Consider the following 14,822-nt stretch of genomic DNA (forward strand, 5'->3'; position numbering starts at 1 on the left):
GGTACTGCAAGACGCTGCTTTTTTTTTGCGACAAAACCGTGCGGAAAAAACATTGCAAAAATGCAATGTGTGAACAAGCCCAAAGTGTTTTCCAGTTTCTGAAAATCCCTATTCCTTGGCTGCAGTTTGTTTTAAAAACAAACAAACTGTCCTGTACTCACCCTTACTGGCGCTGAGTCTTCGTCACTGCTCTTTGTGCCTGTTATCGACAGCGCTGCAGCCAATCATTGAGCTCCTCGGCTCTTGAACTCTTCTAGAGTTGATCGCACTCTTCAAAGCCGTTCTGCCCAGTTATTGGCTGCTGCGCTGTCAACGGGATGTCGGGCAATAACACACACCAGGAGCAGTGGCAGAGACTCAGCGCTGGACCTGGGAAGGGTGAGTAAAGAAGTTTGTTCTTTTTAAAACAAATTGCAGCCAGGTGGATGCATTTTCCAAAACTGGAAAATCCCTTTAATTTTTTCGTTAACATCATATGTACGAGTACATAGTGACTGGCAGCCCCGAGCAGCATCAGTACTATCACCTATAATGCTACAATGCTCAGTGCTGAGGCTACAGTCTCTATGGGATACAGGTTCCTGTATTATTGTATAACACGTCATGTAACTGATTATTACTAGAATAAGAGATTATTTCATATTATTTCAAATTTTATTTATTTGTTATGTACAAAGGTTTCTAAAGGGTCTTGTCATGTATGCACATTGACAGTATTTTGGGCTTGTGTAGACGACTGTATTTTTGGTCCGAGTGCGATCCGACAAAACACAGTCTGTCCGAGGAAAAAATAGCAGCATACACACTAGGCCTTGCAAATCAATGAGTCTGTGGAAAATATCGGACTGCACTCGAATGACATCCAAGTGCAGTCTGATTTTCACAGAATGGACTGACAGAAAGGAGAAGATGGAGAATTTTGTTTTCCATCCTCCCCTTATCCAAGAAATTCGGATCACAAGGTGATCATACTCTGATCAGAGTGTGATTAGCATAATCGGACCGAATTTCTGGGATGAGAGGATACGGTTGTGTAGCTAAGCCCACGGCTCCACTATCAGTATTCAGTCAGTATTTTTTCTCAGGAGTGGGAGCCAAAACCAGGAGTGGGTGATAAATGCAGAATTGGTGACTTGTTTCTATTATACCTTTTCTCTGATTGTTCCTCACCTGGTTTTGGCTCCCACTGCTGAGAAAAAATACTGACTGAATACTGACCGAATACTGGGGCCGTGGCCTTAAAGACAGTACATCAAGGTGTGATGACCTCAGGTCTCATTCCTGGAACCTGCTCCTCCCAGCAGAACAAAGTGGTTCTTCGTCAAGCACAGGACTGGACACAGAGATGGCAATATGGGCAGGGAGCAAATACCTAATGATCAGGGCACATGGCATATTTAAACTACATTACTAAGTTAGATCCAATTATTTTGTTATTTTGGGAATAATTTTATTTTTAATTATGTAATTTCAAGGTGTATTTGCAAAAAAGGAATTTTTTTTTTTTTTTTGGGGGGGTGAGAGGGTTGTTCTATACTGAAAGCTAAGAGCATTGTAATAAACAATACTCTGGGATTATTACCGTAGATATACTGTTGAGTAGTAATATACTTGATTGCTATAGTTTAGTACATATACTGTATATGAGTACTGTAGAAATTCTGTAGAATTTCTCCCTGTAACTAACAAATTAAAGCTGCACTCTGAAACAAGAGGTATGAGGTATCATTTTCGGTCAGGGTCAATATTAGAAAGGGGCACGCCTTAACGCTGGCTGTTGGGCTCACATGAATTGGCCATTTATGCATTAAGTACCTTCATTTTTTTAACAGTAATGCAATTCCAGTTTTATATATTCAATGTTTGCATGCGATAGCGTTACAGAGTGCAACTTTAGTTTGTTACTTAGATATAGAGTGGCTCTCTTTGCTTGCACCTGTTCCTGTTCACATTTGTCTTTCTGTTTGATATTTTGATATTTAGAATTTCTCTTTGTGTCAGAATCAAATAGGATTATTGACTGTAGGAACAGGCAGTCAAAGGTGAATATCTTATCCAAGGGTCTGTGGTTGTTACAGTTGCCCATATAGACTGTAAATGGATTTTCATGAAAGTTGGCACCAATCTGTTCTATAAAATGTTCTTATGCATCTCAAGCCTGGAGTGAAGAATATGATTGCGCACCCGCAGAACATCTTCTTTCTATAAAAGCCAGGGAACAGAATGTGATTTTCCTTTCTGATCCCAGGAGCAGGTAACTAGATGCAGCGGTACAGATTCCTCCCCATAGTGAGCGCTGATCCACAATACGAGTATTTTACATGGCCAATACAACCTGTACGGAGACAGTGATCATTAATATGATCTCTTGGTCTCCATGCTGGATGCATATTGTCGCCAGGACATTTCACAGAAATTTATTGCTACCAATGATTATTTTTTAGGCTGCACATAAATGTGACCACATTACGAATGATGGCTGATCCCTGCCATGTTTACCTGGGCCAATAATCCGGCACAAGCATTTCTGTCATAATTATCGGCCCATGTAAAAGGACTTTAAAGCAGTATTGAGGACATGTCATCAATGTAGATCGGGGGTAGGTATTACATGTTCACATAAAGAGATGTGACCATAACTAAGGCAACGTTCCCATGATGAACTTTTCGTGAGTTTTTGATGTTGCAGACTTTCTGCACCTATTAAATTGGTTTCTCGTGTTTTTCATTGCATTTTTGTACATACGTTTTTGACGCTGTGTTTATTAGGCCACGGCCCCACTATCATTATTCGGTCAGTGTTTTTTCTCAGGAGTGGGAGCCAAAACCAGGTGAGGAACAATCAGAGAAAAGGTATAATAGAAACAAGTCACCAATTCTGCATTTATCACCCACTCCTGGTTTTGGCTCCCACTCCTGAGAAAAAATACTGACCAAGTACTGATAGTGGGGCCGTGGCCTAAGCCTCTTGTTGATGTGTCATGCTTTGTTTTCAATACTTCCTGGTATTTGGCTTTGAAAAAACGTTATTGATACCGTCATTTGCAGATTCCGTGCGCTTTTAATGCAGCGAAAATACCCAGCGTCAAAATCTCACGAAAAAACTCAACGTGGGAATACAGAATAAAAAGGTCTCATTTAATCAGGCTGATTTCACGCTGAATGAGTCACTGCTTGTTTCTCGGTCTAATAAGGGTATGTGCCCTCGGTCAAGAGCCGCTGCAGGTTTGAAGCTGCGTGTTTATGCAGCATCAAACCTACAGCGTCCAGATGATACAGCATAGTGGATGGGATTTCTAGAATCCCATTCCCACTATGCGTCTCTGTGCACCTGCGGATCACCCGCGGACATGGACATGCGGAGCGTCTTTCAGGACCGCAGAGTGTCAATTTCTCTTGCGGGTCCGCATGTGGACTCTCCCCACAGACTTGAATCAATGAGGAAAGTCCACATGTGGAAAAAAAAAATCGAGCCACTCATTTGCATAATGAGGGCAGAAGTGGTGCGGATGCTTTGCAGCGTCGTGGCTGCAGGCAGCTCCTGATGATGACCACATACCCTTAGACGGGCCAACGAGCGGTAATTGAGACAGAATGATTGGTACTATGATTGTCCTGTCCCCATATTGATATTGATTATTGATATTACTTGATATTGGAGCACGGCACCTGTTTACGCAGATTAATCTACTGTCGATAATTTGTTTATTTTTTTTATGCTTGCATAATCGATTCCATGGCCCAACAAATGAGCATTTTGCTCGTTCATTGGGTAATTGCCGTTGTGTTTACACTGAACATTAATCGGGAACGAGCATTCCTTACTATGGGATTAAAGGTCATATAACTTTCTCCAATAATTTTGTGTATTTGCTCTTTGCTTTTTAGATCTCAACTAAGAACTAGTGAATGGGAATGTTTGGGGTTTATTCTCAAATAAGATAAATCTGACCTGATCAAGTTATAACCGTACGACTGTAGAGCAGGGATGTCAAACTTAAACACACAGAGGGCCAAAATGAAAAACTTGGACAAAGTCGCAGGCCAACTAGTATACAGAATAATGGGCCCCACACAGTCCTCCATACAGAATAATGGGCCCTACATAGTCCTCCATACAGAATAATGGGCCCCACATAGTCCTCCATACAGAATAATGGGCCCCGCATAGTGCTCCATACAGAATAATGGGCCCCACATAGTCCTCCATAGAGAATAATGGGCCCCACATAGTCCTCCATACAGAATAATGTGCCCCACATAGTCCTCCATACAGAATAATGGGACCCACATAGTCCTCCATACAGAATAATGGGACCCACATAGTCCTCCATACAGAATAATGGGCCCCACATAGCCCTCCATACAGTATAATGGGCCCCACATAGTCCTCCATACAGAATAATGGGCTATTTAAGAGCTCTCTGAAAACTGTACCGTTAGTATCACATGACCAGGACTGATTTGTACCCTTTGGAATGATACTATAGATCCTAAAAACCATTAAAAGTGAATGCACAATGAGGTAAATGTTCTATCACAGAGAATGTACTTTTAATTTGCTGTCAGCAAAAATTCCCTTTAAGAAAAACACAGAAATAACAGCCAAACGGTGAATATTTTCTTTTTCCGCGCGGTAGCTGTGCTCACTGCTGCAGTTCTCCACTTTCACTTACAAGTTCATGTGACGGTTCCCATACAGAGCGCTCCATATCTCTGCACTATATAGTGTCACTTTCTTCAGGGATCATATTGCAAGTGCTGTAATCTATTAGAACAGGTGCAAAGGTGGCATTGCCTGTAATCATTCCTGGAGGTCACACGTTCAAACAGGGAGAGAATACAACCTTCTTCTCCTCCTTCACTTGTTCCTGGCCGGATAATATTGATTTGTACTGTATAATATGAGAATTATAATAACTGGAGATTATAATATATATCTATAATATGTTCTCTCTGCAGCAGCTGGACAGCAGGCGGTTAAGCAGTCCGTTAGGGTCACCGGTGCAGGCTGAAGTGCTTTTTCCACGGCTGGTAAGTCAATGCTTTCTTCACTCAATTTATATAATGATTATGAATATCAAATTCATTGTACAGCTCATTAAAATGAGAATTATTTGCATTTATGTGCTGTTAAAAAACTAGCTAGTGAAGAGGTAAGACATCTACGGTATTCTTCTAGAGTAAGTACAAGGAAGGGACTCTATTGTCTGCTGCCAGAGGGGGGAGGAGACTTATATTATTCAGAGTCCACACAGAGCAGCACCAAGGAATGGCACTTAAAAGCAAAAGATGATGAAAATTGAATTTTTAGGCAAGAAAATTTACTTTAAAAAGGCATAAATGTGGGGTTTTTTTTTGCATTTTTTTAAATGCAATATTTCTCCTAAACCTGGCTTTATTTTTTCTTGTTAGTTCACCTCTCCAATCCTGAACTATGGCCCCCTCTTCCCTGTATGTAAATTTAGTATTTTTAGCCAATTAGGCGTGATGCTCAAGAAGACTCACACAAGAAGAGTTGAGAACCACGCCCTCTTGACGAAAAAGACTAGGTTTATATACAGGGAAGGTGTAGTTAGGAACAGAGAGGTACAGGAGCAAAAGATAAACTGATTCAGATTCAGGAGAACAGGTAAAAAAATTACTGATTAATAAAAGACAAGTTGCTTTTAAGAAAGCCTTTCTAATGATACATGGGCTAGCTCTTTTAGAGGTGCATTCACATGTACTTGTTACGCTGATGGCGAGAGGACGCCCAGCATGTGGAGCAGCACGAGGGGAACTCCAGGGAAGATGGAATAGGAAGGTCCTGGCGATATGGAGAGGGAAGAGGGGTCACCTCTTAACATATACCTGAATCCACTGGCGGACACCAATAGAAAAGGCCCCTGTGCAAGAAGAATATATGGGCCCTTTTCAGCCCATGAGCTTCTAAAAATACAAAACTGCACCTGATTTGGAGGTTGAAAGGGGCCCCCTTATACCTTGGGCCCCTGTGCGGCTGCACATGTTGCACCAATGATATGTCTGCCCCTGCCTGAATCAGATCCTTTCTGGCCCTGAACTTACCCTGACTAATGTGTAGGCCAGCGAGACACTAGTCCCATTACTACAGTAATGCAACAGAAGGTAAGATAGACAGGTGGGGAAAGACATAACACATAGCACTCCTCAGCTTCTCCAATGGGAAACGTCGCTGCTGAAACAGGAATGAACACCTCGGCTTATCCAGAGACTTGCTCCGTCAAAGCGGTCAGCATAGAAGATCTATAACCAGCGAGAGATGAAGCTAGCAATGGGTTTATATAGTGGAAAGGAGTAAGGCGCAACACACCAGCCAGAAGGGAAAGGGTCCTTAACCCTTCAGCACCGAATGACAGAGAATCTACTCCAATTCAAGGTAAAAGGCTGTGATCAATTAAGCGTTGTGACCTTGTGAACCCAGATCAGCTCAGGGGTCGCATCAGGACATGACACACTCTTGACTGTACTGAGCTACTTGCAATTTTATAAAATTTGCTGCAGAACACAGCAGCTTTATCAAAAGTGCAACAGTATGAGATCTATATATATATATATATGTATATATGTATGTATATATGTATGTATGTATGTATGTATGTATGTATGTATGTATGTATATATATATATATATATATGTATGTATGTATATATATATACAGTTATATGAAAAAGTTTGGGCACCCCTATTAATCTTAAGCTTAATGTTTTATAAAAATTGGTGTTTTTGCAACAGCTATTTCAGTTTGATATATGTAATAACTGTTGGACACAGTAATGTTTCTGCCTTGAAATGAGGTTTATTGTACTAACAGAAAATGTGCAATCTGCATTCAAAGAAAATTTGACAGGTGCATAAGTATGGGCACCTCACCAGAAAAGTGACATTAATATTTAGTAGATCCTCCTTTTGCAAAAATAACAGCCTCTAGTCGCTTCCTGTAGCTTTTAATGATTTCCTGGATCCTGGATGAAGGTATTTTTGACCATTCCTCTTTACAAACCAATTCCAGTTCAGTTAAGTTTGATGGTCGCCGAGCATGGACAGCCCTCTTCAAATGATCCCACAGATGTTCAATGATATTCAGGTCTGGGGACTGGGATGGCCATTCCAGAACATTGTAATTGTTCCTGTGCATGAATGCCTGAGTAGATTTGGAGCGGTGTTTTCGATCATTGTCTTGCTGAAAGATCCATCCCCTGCGTAACTTCAACTTTATCACTGATTCTTGAACATTATTGTCAAGAATCTGCTGATACTGAGTGGAATCCATGCATCCCTCAACTTTAACAAGATTCCCGGTGCCGGCATTGGCCACACAGCCCCAAAGCATGATGGAACCTCCACCAAATTTTACTGTGGGTAGCAAGTGTTTTTCTTGGAATGCTGTGTTTTTTTGCCGCCATGCATAACGCCTTTTTGTATGACCAAACAACTCAATCTTGGTTTCATCAGTCCACAGGACCTTCTTCCAAAAAGAAATTGGCTTCTCCAAATGTGCTTTTGCATACCTCAGCCGACTCTGTGGCGTGCTTGCAGAAACGGCTTATTTCGCATCACTCTCCCATACAGCTTCTCCTTGTGCAAAGTGCGTTGTATAGTTGACCGATGCACAGTGACACCATCTGCAGCAAGTTGATGCTGCAGCTCTCTGGAGGTGGTCTGAGGATTGTCCTTGACTGATCTCACCATTCTTCTTCTCTGCCTTTCTGATGTTTTTCTTGGCCTGCCACTTCTGGCCTTAACAAGAACTGTCCCTGTGTTCTTCCATTTCCTTACTATGTTCCTCACAGTGGAAACTGACAGGTTAAATCGCTGAGACAGCTTTTTGTATCCTTCCCCTGAACAACTATGTTGAATAATCTTTGTTTTCAGATCATTTGACAGTTGCTTTGAGGAGCCCATGATGCCACTCTTCAGAGGAGATTCAAACAGGAGAACAACTTGCAAGTGGCCACTTTAAGTAGCTTTTCTCATGATTGCATACACCTGGCTATGAAGTTCAAAGCTCAATGAGGTTACAAAACCAAAAAAAGTGCTTTAGTAAGTCAGTAAAAAGTAGGTAGGAGTATTTAAAACAAGAAAATGATAAGGGTGCCCATACTTATGCACCTGTCAAATTTTGTTTGAATGCAGATTGCACATTTTCTGTTAGTACAATAAACCTCATTTCAAGGCAGAAACATTACTGTGTCCAACAGTTATTACATATATCAAACTGAAATAGCTGTTGCAAAAACACCAATTTTTATAAAACATTAAGCTTAAGATTAATAGGGGTGCCCAAACTTTTTCATATAACTGTATATATATATATATATATATATATATATATATGTATTTCCAGATCTGAATATAGAATAACCATCTATGACACATGGCGTGATGTGCACAGAGCCTTACACTGTGTAAGCGGCACACATCCAGGACTGTGGAGCCATGACTCGCTGAGACTTGTGATTGGATGAGACGCTAAGTAAATTCTGAGCATGTAAAGATCTGAAGAATATATAATGCGGCATGAGCGATGTGCGGGGGACACCAATTACACTCTGCATTTACTTCAAAAACATGTTGTGGTTCATTACAAATAAAAATCTTGGCAGATAAAGAGAGTCTAGGGATTATTTTCTATATTTCAATTGTAAAAATATTGATTTAATTGGATTCAGGATTGCTACTATCCTCCCTTGCCTTTAGGTATCTAAAGTTGAACTTGTAAATAAGCTGTGTATCTTCTAAAATCCATCTATGGCTGCTGAGCTCTGTATTAGGCCACGTTCACACTATCAGTATTTGTTGAGTATTTCACCTCGGTATTTGTAAACAAAACCCAGGAGTGAGTGATAAATGCAGAAGTGGTGACGTGTTTCTATTATACTTTTCCTCTGATTGTTCCTCACCTGGTTTTGGCTTACAAATACTGAGGTAAAATACTGACCAAATACTGAACGTGTGAACGTGGCATGAGAAAATAACCTATTGTTTAACCCCTTCCTGACGTAGGGCATAATAATATACCCTATATCAGGTCCCCATTTATAGAGTGGACTCAGGAGCCCACACCATACCTGGCAGATGCCAGCGGTGTTACACAGCTGATTTCTGCCTGTAACAGCAGCCATGAAGCTTGCTATAATCCCTGCTGTTTAACCATTTGAATGCCGCCTTGAATCACTTCCAGCGGTATTTAAAGGCTGCGAGGCCGGTGCATACGTGTGCCGATGGATTGTCATGGCAGTCAAAGGGTCTGCTGAAAACCCAAAATGGTATCAATATAAATGTCAGCTCACCATGCTAAAAAAAACCAAGCCCTCAAACAGCTCCATTGACTGAAAAAAATAAAAAAGTTACACATTTGCTAATTTTTTTTTTACTGCACAGTGAACACTGTAGAAACAAAACCCCCATGCCATGGCAGACTTGCTTTATTTCACTGCACAATATTTTCCTGTTTTAGTACATTACGTGGTAGAATTAATGGCCTCATCCAAAACCACATGTCCTCCAGCCAAAAAAACAAGCCCTCATACAGTTACGTAGATGAAAAGGGAAAAAAGTTATGGATCTTGGAAAAAAGTGAGGAAAAAACAGAAGAACAAATGGAAAAAATGTCTGCGGGGTTAATGAGGATTTTATGATAAATGAATAGATTATTTTTGAAATCATTATCTAAAGAATTTTTTTTTTGCAGATTCACACTGGCCGCTATTCCTAATGTTAGGCCACGGCCCCACTATCAGTATTCGGTCAGTATTTTTTTCTCAGGAGTGGGAGCCAAAACCAGGTGAGGAACAATCAGAGAAAAGGTATAATAGAAACAAGTCACCAATTCTGCATTTATCACCCACTCCTGGTTTTGGCTCCCACTGCTAAGAAAAAATACTGACCGAATACTGACCAAATACTGATATGGGGCCGTGGCCTTAAACTCCTACTTTCTGTTGGACACTTGAATATTAACAGCAATAGAAACTCTACTGAATTGTATTAAGGTTTTTAAGGCGAACCTGTCACCAGGATAAGCCCACCACCTTTCATCCCTGATATTCAGCATTCTATAATGCTGTATATAAGCCCCTGATCCGACCTGCAAGACAAGAAGAAGAGCTTTTATTATACTCCCCTGGGGGGAGGTTGGGTCCAAGGGACGTTGGTAGTCTTGGTCCAGCGCCTCCATTCTTCTTTCGATTCTTCGTGTAGATGATGCATCCTACATCATCCACAGTCTCCCCGGCATTGCACTCCTGTCTCTTCCCTGACAAGAATAATAACAGCTTGTTTTCTCGTCTTTCAGGTCAGGTTTTGTTCTATATAATCACTGTGTACATGGTCAGTTCACCATTTAATTCAGAATGTGCTGTCCATAAACAATATATATTACCTATATATAGGCTCCAGCAAGCGTTCATTTATCACCATAGGATATATACATACAATTATATGATCGCTGGGGGTCTGACCGCTTTGACTCTCACTATACACAAGAGCCAGAACATGGTAACACTGACCTAGAGGATGCGGCCCTGAACCATAATCAGCTATATTATTACACCAATGTTTTCTATGAAACCTATAAACAAGTACTAGCTTTTTTTTACATTTATGTGCTCTTAAAAAGATTAAATAAACTCCAGATCCCTAATGCAGGAATGTCTGTATATATATATATATATATATATATATATATATATATATTTATTTATTTATTTATACCTGCTGTACACCTATAATTATAACCAGAAGGTGCTCCGATTATTCCGGAATGGCCCCTCCAATCATTCTTTGCTCGGCGCAGTACAGTACACTGGCTGTGCTCGGCGCAGTACAGTACACTGGTTGTGATCGGCGCAGTACAGTACACTGGTTGTGATCGGCGCAGTACAGTACACTGGTTGTGCTTGGCGCAGTACAGTACACTGGTTGTGATCGGCGCAGTACAGTACACTGGTTGTGATCGGCGCAGTACAGTACACTGGTTGTGCTCGGCTCAGTACAGTACACTGGTTGTGCTCGGCGCAGTACAGTACACTGGTTGTGCTCGGCGCAGTACAGTACACTGGTTGTGCTCAGCGCAGTACAGTACACTGGTTGTGCTCGGCGCAGTACAGTACACAGGTTGTGCTCGTCGCAGTACAGTACACTGGTTGTGCTCGGCGCAGTACAGTAAACTGGTTGTGCTCGGCGCAGTACAGTACACTGGTTGTGCTCGGCGCAGTACAGTACACTGGTTGTGATTGGCGCAGTACAGTACACTGGTTGTGCTTGGCGCAGTACAGTACACTGGTTGTGCTCGGCGCAGTACAGTACACTGGTTGTGATCGGCGCAGTACAGTACACTGGTTGTGATCGGCGCAGTGCAGTACACTGGTTGTGCTCGGCGCAGTACAGTACACTGGTTGTGCTCGGCGCAGTACAGTACACTGGTTGTGCTCGGCGCAGTACAGTACACTGGTTGTGCTCGGCGCAGTACAGTACACAGGTTGTGCTCGGCGCAGTACAGTACACTGGTTGTGCTCGGCGCAGTACAGTACACTGGTTGTGCTCGGCGCAGTACAGTACACTGGTTGTGCTCGGCGCAGTACAGTACACTGGTTGTGCTCGGCGCAGTACAGTATACTGGTTGTGCTCGGCGCAGTACAGTACACTGGTTGTGCTCGGTGCAGTACAGTACACTGGTTGTGCTCGGCACAGTACAGTACACTGGTTGTGCTCGGCGCAGTACAGTACACTGGTTGTGCTCGGCGCAGTACAGTATACTGGTTGTGCTCGGCGCAGTACAGTACACTGGTTGTGCTCGGCGCAGTACAGTACACTGGTTGTGCTCGGCGCAGTACAGTACACTGGTTGTGCTCGGCGCAGTACAGTACACAGGTTGTGCTCGGTGCAGTACAGTACACTGGTTGTGCTCGGTGCAGTACAGTACACTGGTTGTGCTCGGTGCAGTACAGTACACAGGTTGTGATCGGCGCAGTACAGTACACTGGTTGTGCTCGGCGCAGTACAGTACACTGGTTGTGCTCGGTGCAGTACAGTACACTGGTTGTGCTCGGTGCAGTACAGTACACAGGTTGTGCTCGGTGCAGTACAGTACACTGGTTGTGCTCGGTGCAGTACAGTACACTGGTTGTGCTCGGCGCAGTACAGTACACTGGTTGTGCTCGGCGCAGTACAGTACACTGGTTGTGCTCGGTGCAGTACAGTACACTGGTTGTGCTCGGCGCAGTACAGTACACTGGTTGTGCTCGGCGCAGTACAGTACACTGGTTGTGCTCGGCGCAGTACAGTACACAGGTTGTGCTCGGTGCAGTACAGTATACTGGTTGTGCTCGGCGCAGTACAGTACACTGGTTGTGCTCGGCGCAGTACAGTACACTGGTTGTGCTCGGCGCAGTACAGTACACTGGTTGTGCTCGGCGCAGTACAGTACACTGGTTGTGCTCGGCGCAGTACAGTACACTGGTTGTGCTCGGTGCAGTACAGTACACAGGTTGTGCTCGGCGCAGTACAGTACACTGGTTGTGATCGGTGCAGTACAGTACACTGGTTGTGCTCGGCGCAGTACAGTACACTGGTTGTGCTCGGTGCAGTACAGTACACAGGTTGTGCTCGGTGCAGTACAGTACACTGGTTGTGCTCGGTGCAGTACAGTACACTGGTTGTGCTCGGTGCAGTACAGTACACAGGTTGTGCTCGGTGCAGTACAGTACACTGGTTGTGCTCGGCGCAGTACAGTACACTGGTTGTGCTCGGTGCAGTACAGTACACTGGTTGTGCTCGGCGCAGTACAGTACACAGGTTGTGCTCGGTGTAGTACAGTACACTGGTTGTGCTCGGTGCAGTACAGTACACTGGTTGTGCTCGGTGCAGTACAGTACACAGGTTGTGCTCGGCGCAGTACAGTACACAGGTTGTGCTCGGTGCAGTACAGTATACTGGTTGTGCTCGGCGCAGTACAGTACACTGGTTGTGCTCGGCGCAGTACAGTACACTGGTTGTGCTCGGCGCAGTACAGTACACTGGTTGTGCTCGGTGCAGTACAGTACACTGGTTGTGCTCGGCGCAGTACAGTACACTGGTTGTGCTCGGTGCAGTACAGTACACAGGTTGTGCTCGGCGCAGTACAGTACACTGGTTGTGATCGGCGCAGTACAGTACACTGGTTGTGCTCGGCGCAGTACAGTACACTGGTTGTGCTCGGTGCAGTACAGTACACAGGTTGTGCTCGGTGCAGTACAGTACACTGGTTGTGCTCGGTGCAGTACAGTACACTGGTTGTGCTCGGTGCAGTACAGTACACAGGTTGTGCTCGGCGCAGTACAGTACACTGGTTGTGCTCGGTGCAGTACAGTACACTGGTTGTGCTCGGCGCAGTACAGTACACTGGTTGTGCTCGGCGCAGTACAGTACACTGGTTGTGCTCGGCGCAGTACAGTACACAGGTTGTGCTCGGTGCAGTACAGTACACTGGTTGTGCTCGGTGCAGTACAGTACACTGGTTGTGCTCGGTGCAGTACAGTACACTGGTTGTGCTCGGCGCAGTACAGTACACTGGTTGTGCTCGGTGCAGTACAGTACACAGGTTGTGCTCGGCGCAGTACAGTACACTGGTTGTGATCGGCGCAGTACAGTACACTGGTTGTGCTCGGCGCAGTACAGTACACTGGTTGTGCTCGGTGCAGTACAGTACACAGGTTGTGCTCGGTGCAGTACAGTACACTGGTTGTGCTCGGTGCAGTACAGTACACTGGTTGTGCTCGGTGCAGTACAGTACACAGGTTGTGCTCGGCGCAGTACAGTACACTGGTTGTGCTCGGTGCAGTACAGTACACTGGTTGTGCTCGGCGCAGTACAGTACACTGGTTGTGCTCGGTGCAGTACAGTACACTGGTTGTGCTCGGCGCAGTACAGTACACAGGTTGTGCTCGGTGCAGTACAGTACACTGGTTGTGCTCGGTGCAGTACAGTACACTGGTTGTGCTCGGTGCAGTACAGTACACAGGTTGTGCTCGGCGCAGTACAGTACACTGGTTGTGATCGGCGCAGTACAGTACACAGGTTGTGCTCGGCGCAGTACAGTACACTGGTTGTGCTCGGCGCAGTACAGTACACTGGTTGTGCTCGGCGCAGTACAGTACACAGGTTGTGCTCGGTGCAGTACACTACACAGGTTGTGCTCGGTGCAGTACAGTACACAGGTTGTGCTCGGCGCAGTACAGTACACTGGTTGTGATTGGCGCAGTACAGTACACAGGTTGTGCTCGGCGCAGTACAGTACACAGGTTGTGCTCGGTGCAGTACAGTACACTGGTTGTGCTCGGTGCAGTACAGTACACTGGTTGTGCTCGGCGCAGTACAGTACACTGGTTGTGATCGGCGCAGTACAGTACACTGGTTGTGCTCGGCGCAGTACAGTACACAGGTTGTGCTCGGTGCAGTACAGTACACAGGTTGTGCTCGGTGCAGTACAGTACACAGGTTGTGCTCGGTGCAGTACAGTACACTGGTTGTGCTCGGTGCAGTACAGTACACAGGTTGTGCTCGGCGCAGTACAGTACACTGGTTGTGCTCGGTGCAGTACAGTACACAGGTTGTGCTCGGCGCAGTACAGTACACTGGTTGTGCTCGGCGCAGTACAGTACACTGGTTGTGCTCGGTGCAGTACAGTACACAGGTTGTGCTCGGTGCAGTACAGTACACTGGTTGTGCTCGGTGCAGTACAGTACACTGGTTGTGCTCGGCGCAGTACAGTACACAGGTTGTGCTCGGCGCAGTACAGTACACTGGTTGTGCTCGGTGC

General features: G+C 44.5%; 1 protein-coding gene across 1 annotated transcript in view; it reads left to right on the forward strand.

The window, feature by feature from the left end:
- LGALSL (galectin like) overlaps window positions 1-14,822 on the forward strand; it is a 47,604-nt gene that overhangs the window by 14,699 nt on the left and 18,083 nt on the right. Inside the window, exon 2 of the mRNA XM_073672158.1 lies at window positions 4,963-5,034. Coding sequence (XP_073528259.1) covers window positions 4,963-5,034 — 72 coding nt within the window. The remainder of the gene's footprint in view (window positions 1-4,962; window positions 5,035-14,822) is intronic.

Source organism: Phyllobates terribilis, unplaced genomic scaffold (genome assembly GCF_046119375.1).
Source record: "Phyllobates terribilis strain yellow unplaced genomic scaffold, ASM4611937v1 Scaffold_3__8_contigs__length_932513732, whole genome shotgun sequence".
In the NCBI taxonomy this organism is placed as follows: domain Eukaryota; kingdom Metazoa; phylum Chordata; class Amphibia; order Anura; family Dendrobatidae; genus Phyllobates; species Phyllobates terribilis.